The sequence below is a fragment of the Microcaecilia unicolor genome, chromosome 6 (assembly GCF_901765095.1).
Source record: "Microcaecilia unicolor chromosome 6, aMicUni1.1, whole genome shotgun sequence".
Lineage (NCBI taxonomy): Eukaryota > Metazoa > Chordata > Amphibia > Gymnophiona > Siphonopidae > Microcaecilia > Microcaecilia unicolor.
Genome location: NC_044036.1, coordinates 179015050 through 179037935, shown reverse-complemented (window position 1 = coordinate 179037935; position 22886 = coordinate 179015050). Strand labels below are relative to the sequence as shown.

The 22886-nt window shown below is 42.5% G+C and overlaps 1 protein-coding gene across 2 annotated transcripts in view; it reads left to right on the top strand.

The window, feature by feature from the left end:
* TWF2 (twinfilin actin binding protein 2) overlaps positions 1-19306 on the top strand; it is a 127026-nt gene extending 107720 nt beyond the window's left edge. For both annotated transcript variants that reach the window (XM_030208569.1, XM_030208568.1), the window contains 4 exons: positions 3427-3552; positions 5670-5820; positions 15822-15943; positions 17119-19306. In XM_030208569.1, coding sequence (XP_030064429.1) covers positions 3427-3552; positions 5670-5820; positions 15822-15943; positions 17119-17286 — 567 coding nt within the window. In that variant the 3' untranslated portion in view covers positions 17287-19306. The remainder of the gene's footprint in view (positions 1-3426; positions 3553-5669; positions 5821-15821; positions 15944-17118) is intronic.
* The last annotated feature ends 3580 nt before the right edge of the window (positions 19307-22886 follow it).

The window sequence follows — 22886 nt, the reverse complement described above, 5'->3', positions numbered from 1 at the left end:
ATCATGCGTTACGCAAATATGCAAATTCACATGATCTACTTGATACCTGCCCTTGATATATTCTTACATCATTTGCACTCGAATAAAACAAATCCTACACCTCTTCCAACTTTACATAATCATATTTACCCACCCTGTTCAATGAGTTACAATTTTAGGTCTATGTGAAATTTGGACAGCACTCAAAGAGTCAATATAACTCCAATTAGATCCTCATAGAGCTAAAGGTCTTTATGTAAAACCAAGTTCTTGAAAGTTGAATAGCAATTCTCACACCTCAGCTCTGATGGAAGTGAATTGCATAATGTTGGACCCATTACCATGAACACTTGTGAGCAAGTAGATTGTAATCTCACTTCACAAAGTATCTTAAGTAGAACTTGTTGCTAAGAATGTAATCTCCTTGAAGGTACATACCTACTTAATAAATTCTGAAAGTATGCAGGACCCTCTAGATGTGAAGTACAAAACAACCACACAAAGCAGTTTATAATGAATGTGATACTTTTTAAAGGAATTGGCTGTGCGGTAAATGAACCACTTGCCGCATGGCCATTTCCTGAGAGAGCCCTTACCGCCACCTATTTAGGAGGCAGTAAGGGCTCTCACGCTAACCTGGCGGTAACCAGCACACGGAGCTACCCAATTACCACCGGGTAAACCCCCAGCGCTAAAGTAAACACTTGATCAGCACCAGAAATGGCATGTGTTGAGCGCAGGCCTCTACGTCTGGACTCCTGCAGTAGCCCAGCAGTAGTGCCTGATTGGCGTGTGCCAAAATGGTGGTACAGATAATGCTGCTTTGTAAAAGGAGCCCTACATATTGGTAAATGTGCAGCATTTGACACTTGAGAGAGGAGGGTGGTAGAGATGAGAAAGTAGAGGGGCTTGAAACACAGTTCATGTAGTCTGCTTGTTCTGCTGTAAGGCAGTTGGTATGAGACTGTTGCAGGGTTAACTTGCATTCAAGGGAAACACTGTTACCTGTTTCTAAAAATTGATTTGACACAACTTTACTCCCAGTCTCTTTCATGACAGATTGTGACGGGTTGCTGCTGTTGTGCTAAAGTTGTAGAGTTTCTCCCAGAGGAGGTATGCTTGGGTCTTGCTGCCATGTACCTGCTGTGCTGCTCAGATTTTATTTTGATTCTTTCTGCTGTGGGATATTCAAGAGCTTCTCCATATATTTCTTGGTGTATAAACTGAAAAATAAATTAGCACCCCAACTAAAGCTTAAACATTTTGATGAGTAAAATGTGAGATCCAGGAGAGTACAGTGGGCAATATGACTTGCTCTCCTTTCCCATCGCCTTGTTCCTCTTTCTGATTGATATGTTTTGGTTTCTGTTTGTTAAATAAATGCCTTGAGGGAATGCTTCTTGACTATTAAAACATAATTTTTCATAGTTTCTTCTCACTTGCTTTTCTCTGTCTCATGGCACTGTCGCTGAGAAATGAAGCATAAACTGTTTAGCAGGAGGAAGAGGAACATTAAATGTGCAAAGGATATAACAACCTCTTAAACAGAGTAGTGGCAAGACACTGTGCCACAGGAACTGAAGCTCTGCCTAAAGTGTTGTTAGACTAGAAAATACACACATCCCTTTCTGTTGAGGCATTAGCTGCACCCCATAGATCAGAGTACATGCAGCATTGTCTACATAGTATTTGTATATGTAAAGAATCTGTTTCCTAGTCCAGTGTTCCACTTCAAGTCTCTCTTTGGGGGGAAAAAGTTTTAGTAAGATGCTTGCAAGTTACTGATGGTGTAAGTAGTTTATTGAGCAATAGATTGGTTGGTTTATCCCAACATTTTCAAAGACTGTCTCTGCATGGGGGGGTATTAGTGTATCCTTATTATGACAGCGTATTATAGAAAAATTCCTCCATAGTTTTCTGTGCGTATATGTGGATTTCCTATAAAGATACACAAGGAAAAGAAATGTGTATGTTTGTATATTTTTACATGTGTGTATATTACAAGGAAGTTCACAAAGTTGCAGTCTGTGTTGGTGGGTCCTTTCCTGAGCTTATTTTCTGGAAGGTCAGTCTCAAAACATCTTCAGGGATAGCAAATATAGAAGAAAAATGAAAAGTTGGAGAAGTTAGTCCACTATGGGGTACATATTAAGCTCACAGTAGTCAGTGGTTTTTAAGCTGCTGAGAGCCTTGAGCTGAATTAATCCAAGATATACAGTGCCAGGCCATATCCGGGCTTTGAATATTTATTTATTACATTTGTACCCCACGCTTTCCCACTCAAAGCAGGTTCAATGCGGCTTACATAGTAATTGGGATTACAAAGTATTGATGAAGAGAAATAAGTTGAGTATTATCGGAATAATAAAAGAAATAAGAATGTAGAGATGCAAGGATGAGGGGAGTAGGAGAAGTATGAGCAAGGGCAAGTGAGCAATTGGAGGGTAGATGAGGCGGAAGGGAGTAGGAGAGGTATGAGCAAGGGTAGGTGAGCATTGGGGGAGGGGTAGATGAGGTGAAAGGGGATAGAACAAGGGATAAGCAGGGGAAAATGTGGCGGGAGATGCAGTCTAAGTCGTTGTCATTGTCTCCTGGATATGTGAGTATGTACAGTCACCCGAAAATTAACTAGGCACCGGCCGATATTCAGATTGTTAGCTCAGCAGATAAAGATAGGACAGTTCTCTTAGGCTTCTGCCACTAGCATCATGATTGTTGCAGTTGTCTGAGTCTTGCCACTTCTGAGTAAGTGGAACTGACATTGCAGCCATCGTGCTGTGGTTTTCTTCAGGGTATGGAAAACTTTTTTGCTGTCATAACTTTGTGCTTTCTTAGCTGGTTAACGGACTGGATATCACTTCCAACCAATTAATTTCCAGCTTTGTCTCCGACATTAACCAGACAGAGCTGGGCATTACTACTACTATTTAACATTTCTATAGCACTACAAGGCGTACGCAGTGCTGCACAAACATAGAAGAAAGACAGTCCCTGCTCAAAGAGCTTACAATCTAATACATTCACAGACAATATTCAGCAGCATTAACTGCTTCAGTACCGCGGGATCCTACCTGGTTAAACTCTTTTGAATATCAGACCCTATATATTTAGGTAATACAGAAGAGTTCAGTTAAAAAGCCCACTATCATCAACTGAGGCTCTATGAACTTTTCTTCCTTGTGGAGGAAGGGATCCTTCCCTGACCTTGTATTGTGTTCCAGGACTGCTAGGAAAATGTTAAATCCTTCACACTTCTTCACACCAATTCTTCCATCCTGTGATTTCCAGGTACATGGGGCAACAAGCATCCATGCTGTGTGCATCTTTTTATTTTATGCTGTCCTTAACTGTGTGAGCACAGACACTGCATGCAGTCTGTCTGGTTTCTTTTCTGTTCTCTTTCCCTGTATTTAGGTCCTTTTTAACTGGACTGTTTTCTTTGTTTAGGTGAAGACAGAGATCAGTGTAGAGAGCAAACACCAGACGCTGCAAGGACTGGCTTTTCCTCTCAGGCCCGAGGCTGAGCAGGCCATCCTGCTACTGAAACAGAAAAAAATTAATTATATCCAGCTGGTAAGAAACTGAGCCCAGGGAGAAAAGGGAAATGACCTGACTTATGTCATAACTAGGGCTTCATATTTTTTAGGTTTTGACCAATAAACACCCTGCTATAAAAACAGTCAAATTAATGTTTATCCAATAAACATCAGACACATCCTTACTTCCCCTATTATTCTTTCATCCCTCATTTTGCCTTCCTTGGATCTTCTGCTCTATTTTGTTCTTTTCCTTGCTGACAGCTTGTGGAGGAGAAGTGTATGCCATTGGAAGGTATATGGGATGGTAGCTCTCAAGAGAGCTATGGGGGGATTATATGCTGTAGAGAAAGTTTGGAGTATTGATTGAGAGAGAGCTATGACGGTATATGCCAGATGAAGGGGGAATGAGAAAGATCGGGGGGGGGGGGGTTGAGAGAGCTCTGGGAGAGGGTGTGCTGGAGGGAGGCAGAGAGAGAGCTACTGAGATGTGTATGTGTCAGGAGATGGTTTGGACACAGAACGTGGTGGGGTGGAGCCTTGCGTGGGACAGGGAGAGAGAGAAAAAGAAAGTTGGGGAATATCCGCTCTGGAAAGGTGGTGGCCCACATTGAATCTGGTTAATCAGAAGGAGATTCAGATGGGCAGACTGACAGTGATCTGGGCCCTCAGGCAATAAGGGTCGTGGGCCCCTAATCACCTATCAAAAATGATTAAATTAGATGGAAGCTAGGGAAGAGTGGACCTCTTACTGCTGTGGGCCCTAGGACACTGCCCTTTTGTTCCAGTGACCAGTCTGCCCCTGGAGTCCAGGGCCTGGACTCAGAGCAGTAGCAGAAGCAACTGATAAGGAACATTGTTACTGAAGAGGAGACTTTCCAGCAATCCTGTTGTAGGATCGATTTAAAAGTTTAGAGAATCTGGTGGGAAGGGGAATTTTGAGAGACTCCTGTAGAGGAGGGTAGGCATTGTGAGAAGCTACTGCAGAGAGAAGGGGGAAGAGGGATTCAGAGAGGCTACTGCTTGGGGGGAGAGAGGAGATATTCAGGCCCAGATGCTCAAAACTCCAGCGCTGTTCCAAATAGTGCTTTAAAAATACCGCAGGAACAGCACAGAACAGTGCCCTAATGCTCAACGCTAATAAGATGCAAATATAGGCACACTCATAGTATTGAGCATTAGGGAGTTCAGTGGGAGGATTGTGCTAACGCATGTACAGAAAAGTTCCAAGGTAAGCTTGACTCCTGTGCACATGGGCCTGGTAAAACCTGAACGTAAAGCACTCATTGGCGTCTGTTTTCTGTAAGCTAAATGTTAGCGTTTTTAATGGACGCTTTAAATTTAGATGCAGGAAACAGACACCAATCTGTGCTTTTTGCTTGGGTCTGCTGTTTCCCACGACCAGCGCTTAAGGGCTTGCACGGGCTTCCTTCTGTTTCCAAAAGCAATCAAAACCAGTAGATTTTGCAGAAAGAAGTATGAGAATCATGAGAAATCCTCTCTTACAACACTCTTAACGCCTGCTCAGACCTGGCATTATTTTTTGTATTGGTAAGACAGTTATGTTTCAGGGCTCTTTTCAGAGCATTGAGAAGGAATACAAAATGACATCATTTACATGAGCTTGACTACATTTGCTTGCTATCTGCACTAGTGCCTTGTGCGCTTGTTGTTTCCCATGCTAGACCCCTCTGAACATTCTGCGCAGGTAAATGCAGGTGCTAGTACGGCGCTAATGGCCTCTAGTGCCTTTGTTTACTTTTGAGCATCGAGGCCTTGGGGGCTTCCCACCCTTAGCAGCTGCAGCTTTAGTCTCTCCCCCATTGCCCCAGCAACCACAACCTAAAGCCTCTTTCCATTGCCAGACATTCTGCTTCTCTACTACTGTAATAAAAAGCTTGCCATACATCAAATTAGTCACATTATGAATGTGTCATTTATAAAGACTGGCTCTTAGATACTAAGAAAATTTGTTGAGGCCTGTTCTAGTGGTATCTATATAAGACTAGCTGGTAAGGCTAGAGCAGTATTTTCAAGGCTGCCTTCTCAACCAGATTGAATATTACATGTGTATGACTTCTCAAAATGTTTATAATCGTCAAGCAAGTTTCATTTGTTGTATATATTATTCTTCCTCTCCAACACCTGACTCAGAAACTGGATCTAGAAAAGGAGACCATTGACCTGGTTCATACACAACCTACGGAACTGTCAGAGCTCCCCCGAAGAATCCCACTGGAATCTGCTCGCTATCATTTCTTTCTGTACAAACACTCCCATGAAGGGGACTATCTAGAGTCTGTTGGTAAGATCTCCATGTCTTATAATTGTGATTTATAATTCCTTTTTTGCTGGGGTTAGCAGGTAAAAACCATCCTGTTAAATCTGATAGCGCGGACTATAAAATAAATAAATACATCTAATGGTTAGTATATTATCACACTTTGTTTCATTTTATAATTCTTTCCAAAACGATGGAATGTTTGGATTCCGCTTCATTCATACCGCCCAAAACTGTCCACTTTTGTCCTCTCCAGATCATAGACATACATGGGGTTAGAAAGAATTACATAAGCTATGCTCTGCGTGCTTTTAAATCAAATCAGTTCTTGTATACTGCTAATCCCCTTTCTAAGGTTCAGTGCGGTTTACATTCTAGGTGAGACAAAAGCTGATAATGTTAGTGTGAGGTATGAGAACAATTAAAGATCGTTGGTGTAATGCATGAGACCACAAAAACATTAGAGGAAAGGATAATGGATGATACAAGCAGGTAGAAGTCCATGGATTGTTATGAAGCAGTCTTTGGGAAGAGAGAGGTTTTTAGCCTCTTCCTGAACTAAGGTAGCTCTTTTCTGTATGTAGAGAGTTCCATTTTTTAACTCCAAGTACGGTGAATAGAGAGCTGAAAAATCTTCTGATTTTTGAATTGTCTTTTAAAATGGTGACGCTAGCATCAGTTTTTCTTTCAGTCTGTTAGACTGGACCAAACATAGCAAAGTGGTCTTAGCAGTTCAGAGATGAAACCCTGTAAGGTTTGAAAAACTAAACAAGCAACGTTGAACCTGAGTCTTTCTGCTAAAACACTAGTATATCTGTTCAATCTGTATATTAGTCTAGCAGCTATATTCTGTATGATTTGCGGGGGTTTTTTTCTGATATTGACATTTAATACCAAGAAATAGAACGTTACAGTAATCCAAGTGAGTTAGGACTAACATTTGGACTAGTAGTGCAAAAGCTTTTTGGTCGAAGAATGATCTGACTAGACGTAGCTGTCTCATTTTGAATAGTGTTTTCATCCATAGCTGGTTAATATGGGAAGGGAAATGGAACTTGATATACCGCCTTTCTGAGGTTTTTGCAACTACATTCAAAGCTGTTTACATATATTCAGGTACTTATTTTGTACCAGGTGCAATGGAGGGTTAAGTGACTTGCCCAGAGTCACAAGGAGCTGCAGTGGGAATCAAACTCAGTTCCCCAGGATCAAAGTCCACTGCACTAACCACTAGGCTACTCCTAGTGGGAAGAAAAGGTGAGTGAAGAATCAAGCAAGACCTGTAGTACTCTGGTTTCAGACTTGACTGTAAAGCTTTGACCACTGGACAAAGATATTGATGATGGGAACTCAATTCCCTGATTTTGCAACCACAGGACCTTGTTTTTTTTGTGCATTCAATTTCAGTTTATTGGTCAGAGCCCAGGTGCTACAGACTGAGTTGTATCTTTGATGCTGTCACTGGTAAGAGAAGCAGGATGTTATCCTTTTAGGATAATAATAGTTTATTAAGACCCAGGTGTATTGAGGCAAGGGATGACATAAGGAGTTTGAACAGGATAGGCGAGGGGGGAGATCCCTGCAGGACCTCCCAGTTAAGGAGATCAGCAGTTGGAAAGTTGGTTGTTTTGCTTGAATAGCTTCAATTTGAAAGGAATTCACTGAACCATTTGATCACAATACCTGTTATTCCTATCTGGTCCAGGCATTCAAGTAGCAATGTGTGGTCAATCGCATCGAACGCCGCCAGTATATCAGAGAAGAATTACTTGGTTGCCTTTGTATAGGTGTTGTTTGACATATGTAGTTAGAACTAGCAGCAGTGTTTCCGTACTATGTGACGATCTGAAGCCAGATTGTGACCAGTGTAATATAGAAACTTTTTACTAGATATAAAGAGTTGTTTACTAATGTAGGTTTCTAATACTTTAGTATAAACAGGTATGTTTGCCACTGGACAGTAGTTTGCAGGCGATGTTACATCTAGCCCAGATCCAACGGAGTGAGAAGAATTTACTACTTCCATAGGGGTGGATTTGAGTAGTTGGGCATTGATCCAGGGAGCAGGTGGCTTGGGAGCATTTCAACAGCAGTGATCCTACATCCTCAACTGTTAGTGGTTAAAAAGATTCTTAGTTTTGAGTCCTTGGATTGTAGGATCTCCAGCAATTGAGGCTGAACTACGGGTTGGACTATTTTCCTTTATTGGAGTAGCTTAGTTCAGACCTAATTTGGAGGATCTTATTGGCGAAATGATCAGCTAGGTCTTGAGCAGGGGACATGTTTTCTGTGAATGTTTATTATTAGCAGAAGCTAGTTTTTTTTTTAACTAAGAAAAGTTTTTTGTTAGAATCATCTTGACCTATTAGGCTGCTATAGTACTGACGTTTTGAATCAGCTACCTTCTTTTTTTAGGATGAATAGTTCCTCTGTAAACCATGGTGAATTTCTGGACGTCTTCACCTTTTTAGTGGTAAATGGAGCAATTTTGTCTAGTATGGCTTTCACCTTGGTATCCCAGCGGGATTTGATCAAACCAAGTGTAGGAGATGAGGTAGAGAGGGAATCTGTTTATCTCAGACCAGAAAGTGAACTCGTTGATTGTACCTCTGGTAAAGATGAGTTTGGAGGAATTGTTCCTGGTTAAGTTTGACATACAGATTTCTACAGATATCAGTGGTGAAATCCAATTGGAAGTGGTCAGACTATGGTACTGGCTTCCATTTGAATGACCTGATCAAGCTATAAGGATAGGAAGTCATGAAATCTAATGTATGGCCTTTTTCATGAGTTGCACCCTCGGAGAATGTAGTTCGCATTCCTTCAGTAATGATTTACATTTGTGGACGTTGGTGTTCTCATCATTTTCCAAGTGTAGGTTTAAGTCTCCCAGGAAGGTAATCCTAGAAAATTGGGACATGGCAGAGGAAGTAATCTCTACAAGTCAAGGTTCTACCCTGGCCTAAGCTCCTGGAGGACGGTAAATGAGGAGTAGGGCAATTTGAGTTGCCTCTTTTGAATCATTGTAGAATTTGCACAGTATTTATTCCAATTCAGGGAAATCCCCAGAACTAACTAAATACACATGGAAAGAACTCTTAAATATAAGAGCAAGTCTGCTGCCTTTTTAACCCTGTTTTGGAGAGTGAAGAATACCATAATCAGGTGGATAAATGTGAGCCAATATTGGACTATCAGCTTCTGTGAGCAATGTTTCTGAGATAAACAGAAAGCCCAGATATGAAGTTTCTAGAAGAGTGCCTAGTTCCCCACAGACATGGCATTTATATAAATGATGGGGACAGGACTCAGTTGAGACTTGTGTTCCAAATGGGAGACTTTTTGGGTAATTTGAAAAGGTAATTAGGTTTTTTTAGGCCGTTGAATGTTAGCCATTTGGTTCTGGTCTGAAACTATAGTAGTGTTCTGATGGTATATAGTAGCATTATCTAGCAGGTATCTGACATCATGAAAGACTCCAGAGGAAATTGGAGAGTCATGGGTTAGGAGGTAGTTTCCTATTGTGGATTAAAAACCGGTTAAAGGATGGAAGACAGAGAGTAGGGTTGAATGGTCAGTATTCTCAATGGAGAAGGGTAGATAGTGGAGTTCCCCAGGGGTCTGTGCTTAGACCGCTCCTTTTTAACATATTTATCAATGATCTAGAAATGGGAGTGACTAGTGAGGTAATTAAATTTGCTGACGACACAAAGTTGTTAAATCACAAGAGGATTGTGAAAAATTACAAGAGGACCTTACGAGACTGGGTGTCACGGTGGTGACTGTTTCCTTGTCTGTGCTCACCTCGCCCTCTGGTGGCCTGAACCAGTGGCTGCTATGAACTGTCACATGTTCCAAACTTCAGTCCGGTCCGGGTCTTCCAGGCTGCCAGACTTGCTTTTCTTGTTTGTGCCTGAACAGCACCCTTTGCTGCCTTGTGATTCCTGCAGCTTGAACTTCAGCTGCTGATGGGCTTTATTAGCCACCTGGAAACTTCTGTGTTTGCCTTTGCATCGTCTAAGGTCCTTGGTATGTGGGTGTGCGCTTCTGCCTAGTACAGTTCTAGTCTGAGTTTCTTGCCTGGTTCTAGTTTGTTTGTGTGTTGTTAGCTTTGGTTTTATTGCTTAGTTCCTAGTCTTGTTTCTGGTCTGCATTTCCTTGTCTTGTGTCTGTGTTCCTTTTTAGTGGCTGCTTGGCAGCTTTCAGTCCTGACTCTCACCTGTCTGTATTTCTGTCTTAGTGGCTGCCTGGCAGCTTTTAGTCCTGACTCTGTTGTGTGTTTCCTGTTGGTATCCAGTTCCTGCCCTGTCCCGTGAGTCCTGCCGGCCGCCTGCACCCAGGGGCTCAACTCCTGGGGAACGGCGGTCAAGCGCAGGTGAAGTCTAGCTGTTCCTGCTCTGCCTGTCCCAGCTTGTTTGCCTCTGCTGCAACTCCAGTCTGGGGTTCCAGTCCTGTTCTGCCTTGCTTCTGGTTTGGGGGTGGTTTTGCCTGCCACTGCCGCTCCACGGCAGTGGTCCAAGGGCTCACAAACCCTGTGCTTCCGGGAGAAGCCTGACACTGGGCGTCTAAATGGCAGATGACATTTAATGTGAGCAAGTGCAAAGAGATGCATGTGGGAAAGAGGAACCCAAATTATAGCTAAGTAATGCAAGGTTCCATGTTAGGAGTCACCGACCAAGAAAGGGATCTAGGCGTCGTCGTTCTTGATACGTCGAAACCCTCTCTCAGTGTGCTGCGGCGGCTAAGAAAGCAAATAGAATGTTAGGTATATTTAAGAAAGGAATGGAAAACAAAAATGAGGGCGTTATAATGCCTTTGTATCGCTCCATTGTGCGACCGCACAATGTTCAATTCTGGTCGTAACGTCTCAAAAAAGATATTGTGGAATTAGAAAAGGTACAGAGAAGGGCAACGAAAATGATAAAGGGAATGGGTTGACTTCCCTATGAGGAAAGACTGAAGCGGCTAGGACTCTTCAGCTTGGAGAAAAGACGGCTGAGGGGAGATATGATAGAGGTCTATAAAATGATGAGTGGAACAGGTAGACATGAATCGTTTGTTTACTATTTCCAAAAATACTAGGACTAGGGGGCATGGAATGAAGCTACAAAGTAGTAAATTTAAAATAAATCGGAGAAAATGTTTCTTCACTCAACGTGTAATTAAACTCTGGAATTCATTGCCAGAGAATGTGGTAAAGGCAGTTAGCTTAGCGGGATTTTAAAAAGGTTTGGATGGCTTCCTAAAGGAAAAGTCCATAGACCGTTATTAAAATGACTTGGGGAAAATCCACTGCTTATTTCTGGGATAAGCAGCATAAAATGTGTTGAGTTTTTTTGGACCTTGCCAGGTATTTGTGACCTGGATTAGCCACTGTTGGAAACAGGATGCTGGGCTTGATGGACCTTTGGTCTGTCCCAGTGTGGCAATACCTATGTACTTATGTAGGGTGGATGTGGTGGTCTGAGTCTGCGCTTGGAATTTCGGTCCTACAGGCAGCAGCACCAGGGGCCCACCCTTAGTAAGTAGTGCTGTGAGACATCCCACAAATTCTGAAATAGTATAAGGATGGTATGGAAGAAGAAATTAAGTCTTACCTTATAATTTTTTCCCTTTCCTCCTAATTATTCCAGAAGTCCTCCTGGTGATTTTTATATTTTCAGCTGTGTGGATGTAGAGACTTCATTAGTACTCGCTGCCTAATTTGCTCCTTGCTTTGCAGTGGAGCAAAAGGGTAAGTTTCTACAGATGGTTGTTTGACAGAAAAAATAAATAAATTTTGGTTATTGATTGTCCAAACTGGTTGACTGAGTCTTGTCTACCAGTCCCACTGCTTGTTTGGATACATATGATTCAGTATGAAGTCCTCAGCTAACAGGCTAGAGTTATATGCTTCAGCTCACCTCTGTGTTCTCTATCTCCACCTGCTGGTCAATGGACATGACTAACCCCACAAGTTCTGGAATAATGTAAAGTACTAATGGAAAGGAAATTTAACGCTCGATAATACTGTGCATCGATAAATACATCTAAGCAATTTACATCAATAATACTAGGCAACAGTTTTAAAAAGTTACATATTTGGTAAAAAAAAAAAAATAGTAAATAGTAATTATAAAACAAAAGGTTGTTTAGCTGCCAGTTCCAGTTCCACTGCTTCGTTCAACCCATGTAAAAGAACAATTGAAATACTTAGAGGTCAAAATTCTTTATAAACTAATTTTGAAAACGATGTGCCTAGCCTCAAATGTACAGATAAGTTTTTCAGTACATAGATGCATTGAATTCCTTGTAACATCTAGCTTAAGATGACCGAATGTAGGACCACTAACAGGTTCTGCCATGAAGATCTAAGAGCCCTAGGTGAGTTATAAGGAGTTAGTAGACATGATATAAGAATAATGGCAGACTGAAATAACATATCTCATGCACTAGTGTCAAAACCTTAAAAGGAATTCTTGTGGCGATGAGTAACCAATGCTCGTCTCAACAAAGGAGTGACATAGTAAAATCTACAGGCTTTTGTGATCATTTTTACCTCTACATTAAATCAATTGTAGGCATCTAATTTCAACACAGGCCAGAGATCAAGGCATTGCTGGAGTCAAGATGACTCATCACCAATGTATATTTCAAAATAAAGAGAGCTTTCTTGTCTAACAGACCAATTAAGAGAGCGGATCATTTTCAGAATGAAGAAACGTTCCTCTAAAGGGCCTCTGAAACCAGTTTCTTCAGTTTTGGCTGAAACCGAACCTGCAGCCAAAATTTGCCACTTGGTTTCAGCTGAAACCAAAACCAGCCCAGCCCCCTGACTAGGAATAGCCCCCTCCCCCCATCCATGACCCTTCTAACCTTTAACTTCCACCACTGCCAGTTCTGTTCCCACTTCCATCCTCCCTCACTCCTTCCCCCTGAACATAGGAAGCGCCCCCCCCCCCCCAAGCCCACCCTTAGGCCATTGCCACCATCCATACCCACAGAGCTATACACATAAGTTGTCTCTTTTCATAAACACTTTATATGCTACACAACCACTAACAAAAACCCTGCATACACCACACCCTGAGCCTGGAAATGCAGAAATGGAAAACCGCACCATTGTGTCACACTGTAGGGGTGCTGTTTAGAACCTGTTCTTTTTGGGGGGCTTTGTCTCTGGTTGTTACTGAATATTACTGGCCTTGATCTTTGTTTAGTTTTTCTTTGGATTGTGTTTTTAGAGTATGTTTTTCCTTGTTTTCACTTTTGTACAGCACTTTGATGATACATTTGAAAGACGGTTTATCAAATTAATAAACAAATGGTTTGGCTGGGTGAGAAGAATGCTTTGTTTTACAAAAAAATCCAGTGGCTGGGACCGTATGTTCCTTTGTTCTACAGATTGCATCATTAATATTAACATATTGACTTGTATCCCGCTACCATCTTTCAGTGCTAAGCGGGTCACAAATAACAAGAAAACCAGAACAATACTCTGGAAATTATATGAACCAATTAAAGAATTACAAATCAAGCCTGTAATACAAACTTCTTAAACAAAAATGTTTTGTCCTTCTTTCTAAATATAAGATAGGACTGAGAAAATAAAAACATTCCAGCAATATCCTTCCTAAATCTAGCAGCTTGGACAGCCAAAAAAGTAATTGCCTTTTACCCTTAACTTGAAGGAAAGGTGAAAAAATTAGCAGTATCACAACTCCTAGGTCTGGATGAAGCTGCAAAACAAATGGAAAAGAAGGTAGCTAGGAACCAAGCCGTGTAATATTTTAAAAAGAAAACAAGCTAATTTAATTATGTATCTCAGTGCGAGTCAAATTTATAGTTTTTGTTGATTGTTCTGGCTTCTGAATTTAATAGACACTTTCACAGATATTTAATAAAGGCATGTGGATACCTATATTGCCTTCTAAAATAGGTGCATTTTGGAATTTTTTATAGGCACCCTTTTGTAAAATTATTCCCCATCTAATATAATAAAACGCACCGTGAACGTTCTAATGAGGACAACGTTCTGTGAAGCCATCTGACGTCACTGAAGCTGTAGGGTTCGTGGATTCGTGGTGTGAAGCCTTCAAGCCAGCCAGCCGTCTCTGCCCCGCCCTCGCGAAAAAAACAAACAAATCGGGAAGCGAAACGTCAGGGAAGGAGGCGGCGCTCCCGACGTCTAGCCTTCCCTTCGCTGTGTTCCGCCTTGCGGAACACAGCGAAGGGAAAGCTAGACGTCGGGAGCGCCGCCTCCTTCCCTGACGCTTCGCTGCACGAACCGCCACGGAGGAAAAGTAAAAAAGAATAAAAAAAAAAAAAAAAGGGATGCATGGATGCGAAGGGGTGGAGGGGCATGGATGCGAGGCATGGATGCGAAGGGGGGGGGGAAGAAGAGGGCGGGCCAGGCTGGGACATGGGAGAGAGAGTAGCATGGATGCGAGGGGGGGGTCATGGAAGGGCGAGAGGGGACTTGCTGGAAAAGGATGAATGGAGGCGGCAGGGGACAGAGGAGCATGGATGGGTATGGATTAGGAGGACAGGTCACAGGGAGAGAGGGGAATTACTGGAAATGGATGAATGGAGGGGGCAGGGGACAGAGGAGCATGGATGGGCATGGATTGGGAGGGCAGGACTCAGGGAGAGAGGGAAATTGCTGGATAGGGAAAAATGGAGGGGCCAGGTGACAGATGAGCATGGATGGGCATGGATTGGAAGGGCAGGACTCAGGGAGAGGGGAATTGCTGGATAGGGATGAATGGAGGGGACAGATGGGCATGGATGGATATGGATTGCAGAGCAGGCCTCAGGCAGAGAGGGGAAATGCTGGATAGGGAAAAATGGAGGGGCCAGGTGACAGAGGAGCATGGATGGGCAGGGATTGGAAGGGCAGGACTCAGGGAGAGGGGAATTGCTGGATAGGGATGAATGGAGGGGACAGATGGGCATGGATGGATATGGATTGCAGAGCAGGCCTCAGGCAGAGAGGGGAAATGCTGGATAGGGAAAAATGGAGGGGCCAGGTGACAGAGGAGCATGGATGGGCATGGATTGGAAGGGCAGGACTCAGGGAGAGGGGAATTGCTGCATAGGGATGAATGGAGGGGACAGATGGGCATGGATGGATATGGATTGCAGAGCAGGCCTCAGGCAGAGAGGGGAAATGCTGGATAGGGAAAAATGGAGGGGCCAGGTGACAGATGAGCATGGATGGGCATGGATTGGAAGGGCAGGACTCAGGGAGAGGGGAATTGCTGCATAGGGATGAATGGAGGGGACAGATGGGCATGGATGGATATGGATTGCAGGGCAGGCCTCAGGCAGAGAGGGGAAATGCTGGATAGGGATGAATGGAGGGGGCAGGTGACAGACAAACATGGATGGCCATGGATTGGGAGGGCAGGGCTCAGGGACAGAGGGGAATTGCTGGAAAAGGATGAATGGAGGGGGCAGGGGACAGATGGCCATGGATTGGGAGGGCACGGCTCACACTCTCTCATATACAATGTCTTTCTGACTCTCACTCTCACACACTCTGTCTCACACTGTATCACATTCACTCTCTATGTGCCACACAGTCACTCACACACTCGCTTGGTGTCATACACTCACTCTCACAGAGAATCTGTGTCTCACACACACTCTCTCTCTTGCCCACACACACACACTCTCTCTCACACTGTGTCTCACATACACACTTGCACACACTCTCATTCTCACACACACTCTCTCACAAACACACTCACACCCAGACTCACTCTCTCTCTCACACACTCACACTTTCACTCTGACTCTCAAACAGTCACTCTCACATACACTCTCCCAAACATACACACTCCAAGGAAAACCTTGCTAGCGCCCGTTTCATTTGTGTCAGAAACGGGCCTTTTTTACTAGTGTATATAATAAAGTATCAGAGTGGCTGTACTGGACAGGGCTACACTTTAATAATTTTGAGCCATGTATGCAGGGTCATGCCAGGGTGCATGAGATTTGTGCTATGTAGGATAAGCATTGAATGTCCTCTCTTCTCTCTGCAGTGTTTATTTACTCCATGCCTGGGTACAAGTGCAGCATCAAGGAACGCATGCTGTATTCCAGCTGCAAAAACCGACTCCTTGACACTGTGGAACAAGATTTCCAATTAGAAATTGCAAAAAAGGTATTTCACGCTTTGTGCTGCTTTTTTTCTTGTTTCGTGTAATCGAAATTTATCCCTAGCAGGCAATCAGGCAGAAATAAATATCTGATATATAAATGTTTGGGATTGGTAGATGCTGTGGACGTACTGGGCCAGATATTCAGCCAATAGCAACCAGTGTTTTGTTGACCACCAGTGGCATTATACCCAGAAATTCAATGCTGGGCCATGGCCAGACTCAGCATTGAATTGGCCAGACTCAGCATTGAATTGGCTAGACTCAGCATTGAATTTCTGGGTATACAAGGCGGGTGAAAACACATAGCCAATTAAGTGCGATATTTGGTACTTAACTGGCTATGAAGAACTGGATAAAGATAAGGCTATGTTTTATTTGGTTATTTTAGCCAGTTAAGTTCTGAAAATTGGCACTTAACTGGCTAAGTGGCAACTCTGTCCCAGTACGCCCCCCCAAATAGCCAGTTTTGCCTTGGGCGCTAAGTGGGCATTTTCAGTGGCCCTATCTGATTAAGTGCCCTGGGCAGATGATCTAAAAGACCAGGAGCCTTTTCTAGCTATTTAAATCATTTTGAATATTTGGCCCACAGTAATTTGTTGCTAGAAAAAAGTATGAACTATTTCTAGTTTTCTGGAACTACACATTGGACATTACCAAATGTAAAACCTAACACTTGATAAGAAAGAGACAGAGCAGGGAGACATGAAAATCAGATTGGGAGAGCAAGACAGGAAAAAGCATTAGGAGTGAAGACCTTGACATGAGTGGAGGCAGGCGGTGGAAAATTGAACAAGGCAGGAGGAAGAAGCAGAAAGACTGGGGGGGGGGGGGGGAGGGAATAGATATTGGGAGGAATGGAAACAAATTGGGAGAGAAAGTGTAGCAAAGTAGCTTAGAGTTAAACAGGATAAAAATGAGAAAACAAACAAGAGAGGGAGGAGAATAAATACTATTTATGATATGTATTTCTGACAAACTGTAGAGGAGAGACTGAAAAACAGCAACAGAGCAGCTGAAAGGAGGACAGAAATGAGGGAGAATTTTATTTATGGGTATTCTCTCAGTGTTGTTTGCCCTCTTTAGTACATTCCCTTCTCTTTTACTTTCTGATTAATATATCTCATATTGAGCAGCATAAACTTTCTTTCTATATTTTTAATCCCTTTATCTCTTTTAGATTGAAATCGATAGTGGTGCTGAGCTGACCTCAGAGTTCCTGTATGATGAAGTGCACCCAAAGCAGCATGCTTTCAAACAGGCCTTTGCAAAACCCAAAGGCCCTGCTGGGAAACGGGGACAAAAACGGCTTATCAAAGGGCCTGGAGAGAATGGGGATGACAGCTAAAAATCACTGAGAACAAAGGATGGAGAAGGAGTCAATGGATTTTTTTTTTACTATACTTAAGGCGAATAGCAATCGCAACAAATCCCATTCCTGCTTAGAAAATTGAGGACCTATCTCAAATGTTAACTATTCATGAAATATGTTATTTTTGTGTTGAAGTGAGTGGAGGGAGAGAGTAGACAAAGAAATTGAAGGGAAGAATGTGTTTTTTTTTTTAATCTTCCCTCTTGCTCTTTGATAAATAATTCCTTGCAGAAGAGTGCCTGCTCCCCTGTATTAACTCTGCCACTTGAGTCACCTGCTTCCTTCTTTGGTCTTCTGGCTTATAAACCTGCGTGTGTCAAAAATTCCTCCAACAGATCCTATTGTGGGATTTAAATGAAAGGAAAATGGGTATTGAAAAATTGGCTGTTTTTAAATGCTTGTCAGTTACAGATACCACACTCATTTTTTTTTTGTATTAATATCATAATGTGTAAATATAGATAATCCATAGCCATCTACTTCCTAGGAGCCTTTGCAGATATCCTGACGTTGGCAAGTTTCACTGGTCCTGGTACAAATGCCCTTGAAATATTGCCACCAACAATATTGTCTTTTGGATTACAGAAGGTAAGATGGGCTGTGCCTGGCAAACGTGGAGTCACTAATGATATCTTGATCTTCTGCCATCTTATTTAGATGAGAAGAAAGTGTGTGTGTGTGTAGGGTTTTTTTTTTAAATTGAGAGGTCAGGGATAACTACTTGCTTGGGACAGCCTCTTGTGTGGTCTTCCGGATTCCTGAATCCAGAAGTCTGAGCTGCTGGCTATTGCCTGCACCTTTCACACAAAGAGTGCTGGTCTCAGAACTGGGGGCCCAGTTGCTGCCATTTGATAAGCAGTTATGGGAGAAGGAAGGTAACAAAGATGATGTGGACTCCATCACTGATGCAGAGAACATTGCTGTTGTCAGAACCAATTTAAGCGTGCTTCATAGCAGAATTACACTGGAATGTTCTATTAGTGATGTGTAGTCTGTACTAAATTTGAATTTTAAAAATGTGTACACTGATCTTTTAGGAGCTTTTTTTAAAGTTATTTTCAGATTTTTGATCTTTGAAAGTAGAAGGCCTACATGTTTGAGAGCTAGACTTCCAAGGAGTGGGTGATTAGTGTAGATGGAACTCACAGCCACACGCACATGTGCTGAAATCTATAGTTCTGCTGTCTTCTATCCCATGTTTCCTTATTGTAACCTTTATGGACTCAAATATTCTTCCTCACAGCCTCAGAGCTTTGTACCTGAGAACTCCTACACTTATTTTTAAGGTAGCATTTCAAGTATCATAGAAAAGTTGTCCTCTGTATGCAGTGGCAGAACCCTAACAGATGTTTCTGGAAAAAATCTTTCCACACAGCTCCAGAATGTCTAAGATTATTGAACTGCGTGATCAGGAATTTGGTTTGTAACACCTGATATACTGCTACAGAGGCAAACTTTTTTTCTTGTCTTTGTGAAGATTTTAGCATAATGGGATTGCCAGTGCTGGGTGTAAAGTAATATCTTATACGTACATTTATTTTTGGCCTAATATGCCTCCTTTCTCTATTATTGAACTTGGTCAAAACCAGTGCTGGGATCGAGGCACCATAAGCTTTTCGTTCACATCTGCCTGGGCATTTTTTTGCCTATTTTAATAGACCCTCCCTCCCTCCTGCTGTCCTTAATCATTGCAGTAATGGTCTTAAGGCCAGCATCCATGCACAAGGGCTCCATTCAGAATTCTGTATCATGGGTTGTTGCCCTTGTTCATGACGGATTCCCTCCTTCCAGGGACTTAGCCCCAAACACGGGCTGTGGAAGAGCTGATTTGGGTATTGAAATAGGGACTCTCTGCATAGCAGCACTGCTCTGAGCTAGTGGGCTGGCTCATGTACTTTGTACATAATTTTTATATGATCTTCTTTGGGCATTGAAGTTGCTTGTGATGTACAGTTGGATTACATTTGCACATAAAAGCAGCAGTATTTCACACTAACCCGCTAAGTTGTTTTATATATGCTGCCAGATTTGTGGCATGCTAATGTACAGCCATTGTAAAGGTTGCTTTTTGCAAACATTTTAATTCTTTAATTTTAGGATTAGTATGAGCAGAACAATTTTTGGGCTCCCTAGCAGGTTCCCACCCCTGCCCCCCTTTGGCAGGCCTCCATCAAGATGCCTGTCTTGGGATCCAGGAGGACGTTCAGGAGCCAGACAGTCCTTGCCAAATACAGAACCAAGGGGACAATGCACAAAACTTACCGTGCTTGCAACTTTTGCTTTAGACCGGTTGTAGCCGGTCTAAAGTAAACGTTATTTAGTGTCTAATGCACGAAAGGGTTCTGTGTCCCTTTTTATTGTTCACCGTAGCAGCTACCGATAACCCTATGCAAATATATTACAACAAGCTCATCGGTATTAAAATGAGCATTCCGTGTAATGCACAGAAAGGAGTGCCTACCTTTAATGTGCCAGATTCTCTGGCAGGAGAGGAGCCCTCAGTCACACTGGCAACTCTGGGGCTGATCCCCCTGTCCAATTCTCTTCTCTCTTCAGCCTCTGCCTCCCAATCACCTCCAGACCTAGTGGGGCAGCCCTCCCCTCCTGGTGCTTTGCTGACCTTTATTTCTCCTGTTTCCCCTTCTTTATCGCAAGGATCCTGTGCACGCCCGCAGCTACAGCAGAGAGACCCTTCCATGGAGAGAGGCACAGGGAAGATTACCACCGACCCTATTTCCGACTGTTTCCTTCCCGCTCAGCCCCATTTTCTGTTCTCGGCTTGTGGCTCCCAAAGCAGGAGCTCCGAGTTTGTCTCAAAGATGAAGGTGAACTCGTTTCGTGAGTGCAAGAGCTTTCCCCCCTCCCCCACCAATGTCCGATCCTGTTCTGTGCATGTGCTAGGCACTTTCCATTGCAGATTTTCCATGCATCTCATTTGCATGCCATCCCCTTTGTGCATCAGTCGCTGTTTGCAAATCTGTAAGTTCACCCATGGCTACCGTGTTTAATGGCAACCTTTGTGCATCGGCCTCTAAGTCGTTTTAATTTTAAAGTGAAATGTTTAAAAAGCTTTTCCCAATAGCTATATTGCACAGTATATAAGTGCAATAAAACCACTACTGAGCGTGTCCATAGCAACGGCTTTAGGCTGCTTATTTTAATGTTTTGCTGTGATCAACAGCATAATAGCAGGAAAATACCCACAGGGAGTTTTGCCTTTACTTATACTTTTTCAGTCACAACCAAGGAAATACTTGAGTTCTGTATTGACAAGCATTCAGATACAACCAGATTAGCCTCCACTGTTTCTACCACCACCACCACCAAGAACAAATTATTGCACTGGCTGCTGGCTTGACACTTCCATGATTCTGTGCTGTGTTCAGAGGATACCAACACCATGTTACATACCCAGATCCCTCAGAAGGATAGCCAAAATATTGCCAGTAGTGAACTCATTTGTGCATAAGATAAAACCAGAAGATGAAGAAAATCAGTGATTAAGAGCACTGTGTGCTTCCAGGACATCATGTTGGCAAGCAGTGTAAAAATCAAGGCTGTCATACCATTAGCCCAATAAACATTCTTTGAGGCTGGATCTGAGCATCTGTAGATCTTAAACGGGGAGTGGGTCAAAAACATCAAGTATCTGTTCCACAGCCTATAAGACAAACAGGCCTGTGATAAAAACACAGAGTATTGCCATATATGTGAGAGTGCATAATATTGATTATTGCAAACAGTGAGAGTGAATGCAGACCTATGATGATTATAGATCAGAATAATAAATGATTTGCTGTATTTTATAAGCATTTCCTCTGGGTCATGCTTGTAGTGAATCACATTTTTTTATGACTTACTTGACAGTACTAGACTGATTCTGTTACACAAAGCTAGTCAAAGCAGGACAAGTCTAGACTCTTCCCTTTGCTTTTGGTAATTTGGAGAGTATAATCTGACACTGCCTCACAGAGCTATATTTCTCATCTCACCATGGACTCTGCTGCAGGGTTCTTAACTAGTGGAAATCACACCCCCAGGGGTGCAGGAATAGGTCAAACAGGGTATGGAGAGAAGGGTCTTGAAATTTGAGGAAATCTATTGAAACTTTCTAGACAGAGTGAAGGCAGGACAGTTTTCAAAGGATTTTTCTTATGAACAAAATGCTTCCTAGTACAAATCATTGTAAACAGTCATTTTATTTATCAACATTATGTTCAATTTGTGTAGCACTGTAGCTTTAAGTGTGACTTTGGTAGTATAACTGTGTACTATAATTTTAGTGACATGTTTCATGTGGCACCGTTAGTGGCTAACAGAGACATTCGTAACTGTCAATAGTCACTTGTGGACATGTGGCATAGGAAGGGGGTGTGAAGGTTTTATTGAACAGTTAAAAGGTGTACAGGAAACCAAAAAAGTTAAGAACACCTGTCTTATCCTACTACCCTTGGAACTTTAGAAATTTAGGAGTTTTTAAGTAAACTTCAAAAGTTTTGGTTGGTTTTCTTTTTGTTTTTGTTTTTAGATGGATGGGGCACAGTACACAGCCTGTGTCTACAAAAATTCCATCAGTGTTGTTTCCATTGTTCTGTATGTTAAGGCAGTGTTTCCCAAATCCAGTCCTGGAGTACCCCTTGCCAGTAAGGTTTTCAGGATATTCACAGTGAATATGCATGAATTTGATTGCCACACACTGCCTCCATTATATACAAGTATTTCATGCATATTCATTGTGGATGTCCTGAAAACCTGACTGGCAAGGGGTACTTGGGAAAGACTGTGTTAAGGTACAGCCACTGATATCCACAGAATTCCTTGACAGACTACTGTTTTCAAGGGACTGATGTGAGAGACTGTTGAAGCAAATCTTCCACACTAGTGTAAAATCAGGAATGTGCAACCCCCCACCCCCCCACCACCACCATGTCCACTAGTACATCCATAGTGTCAGGAGCAGCTGCAGGATGGGTGTGTGTGTGGGGAGCGGAAAGCAAATTGTCAAAGCATCAATTAAAAAGAAGACCACTAGTCTGGGTTAAAAAAAAGTGACCTTGCCTTAGGTTATGGCCCCATTCCAGCATCTAGAAAACAGGCCTTACAGTTGTTGGCATCAGCCATTTTGCTTCGAATAATCTAAAACAACTCACTGTAGTAAATTCTTTATATGAAAACTTGTCTCTACTGAGTAATATTTCAAATATACACACATTTGTAATACCTTATCAGTTACTGGTTTTTAAAACTCTTCATGTTGCTCAACTGTATGTCCTCAAAACCCTGAAAACAACCATGTCTTAATTTCACATGGAATAGGATATAAATTGTTCCATGTGTTGTGGATATATGATGGCCTTTGACATTGTAAGCATTGTGGATGAATGGGATCCACTGAGCGCGAGGCGATTTGTGACTCTTCTAACATGGCTGCTTCCAGAAGTTCAGGGGAACTACAGTGAGTCAGTAACCATTTAATTGGTACATGAAATTGCTACTTTGTTGCGTTTGCTTTTGAAATATTGCACATTGAACATCCTTCCGTAGACTTATTTGCAATCAGCCGTGCTCTAACAGCT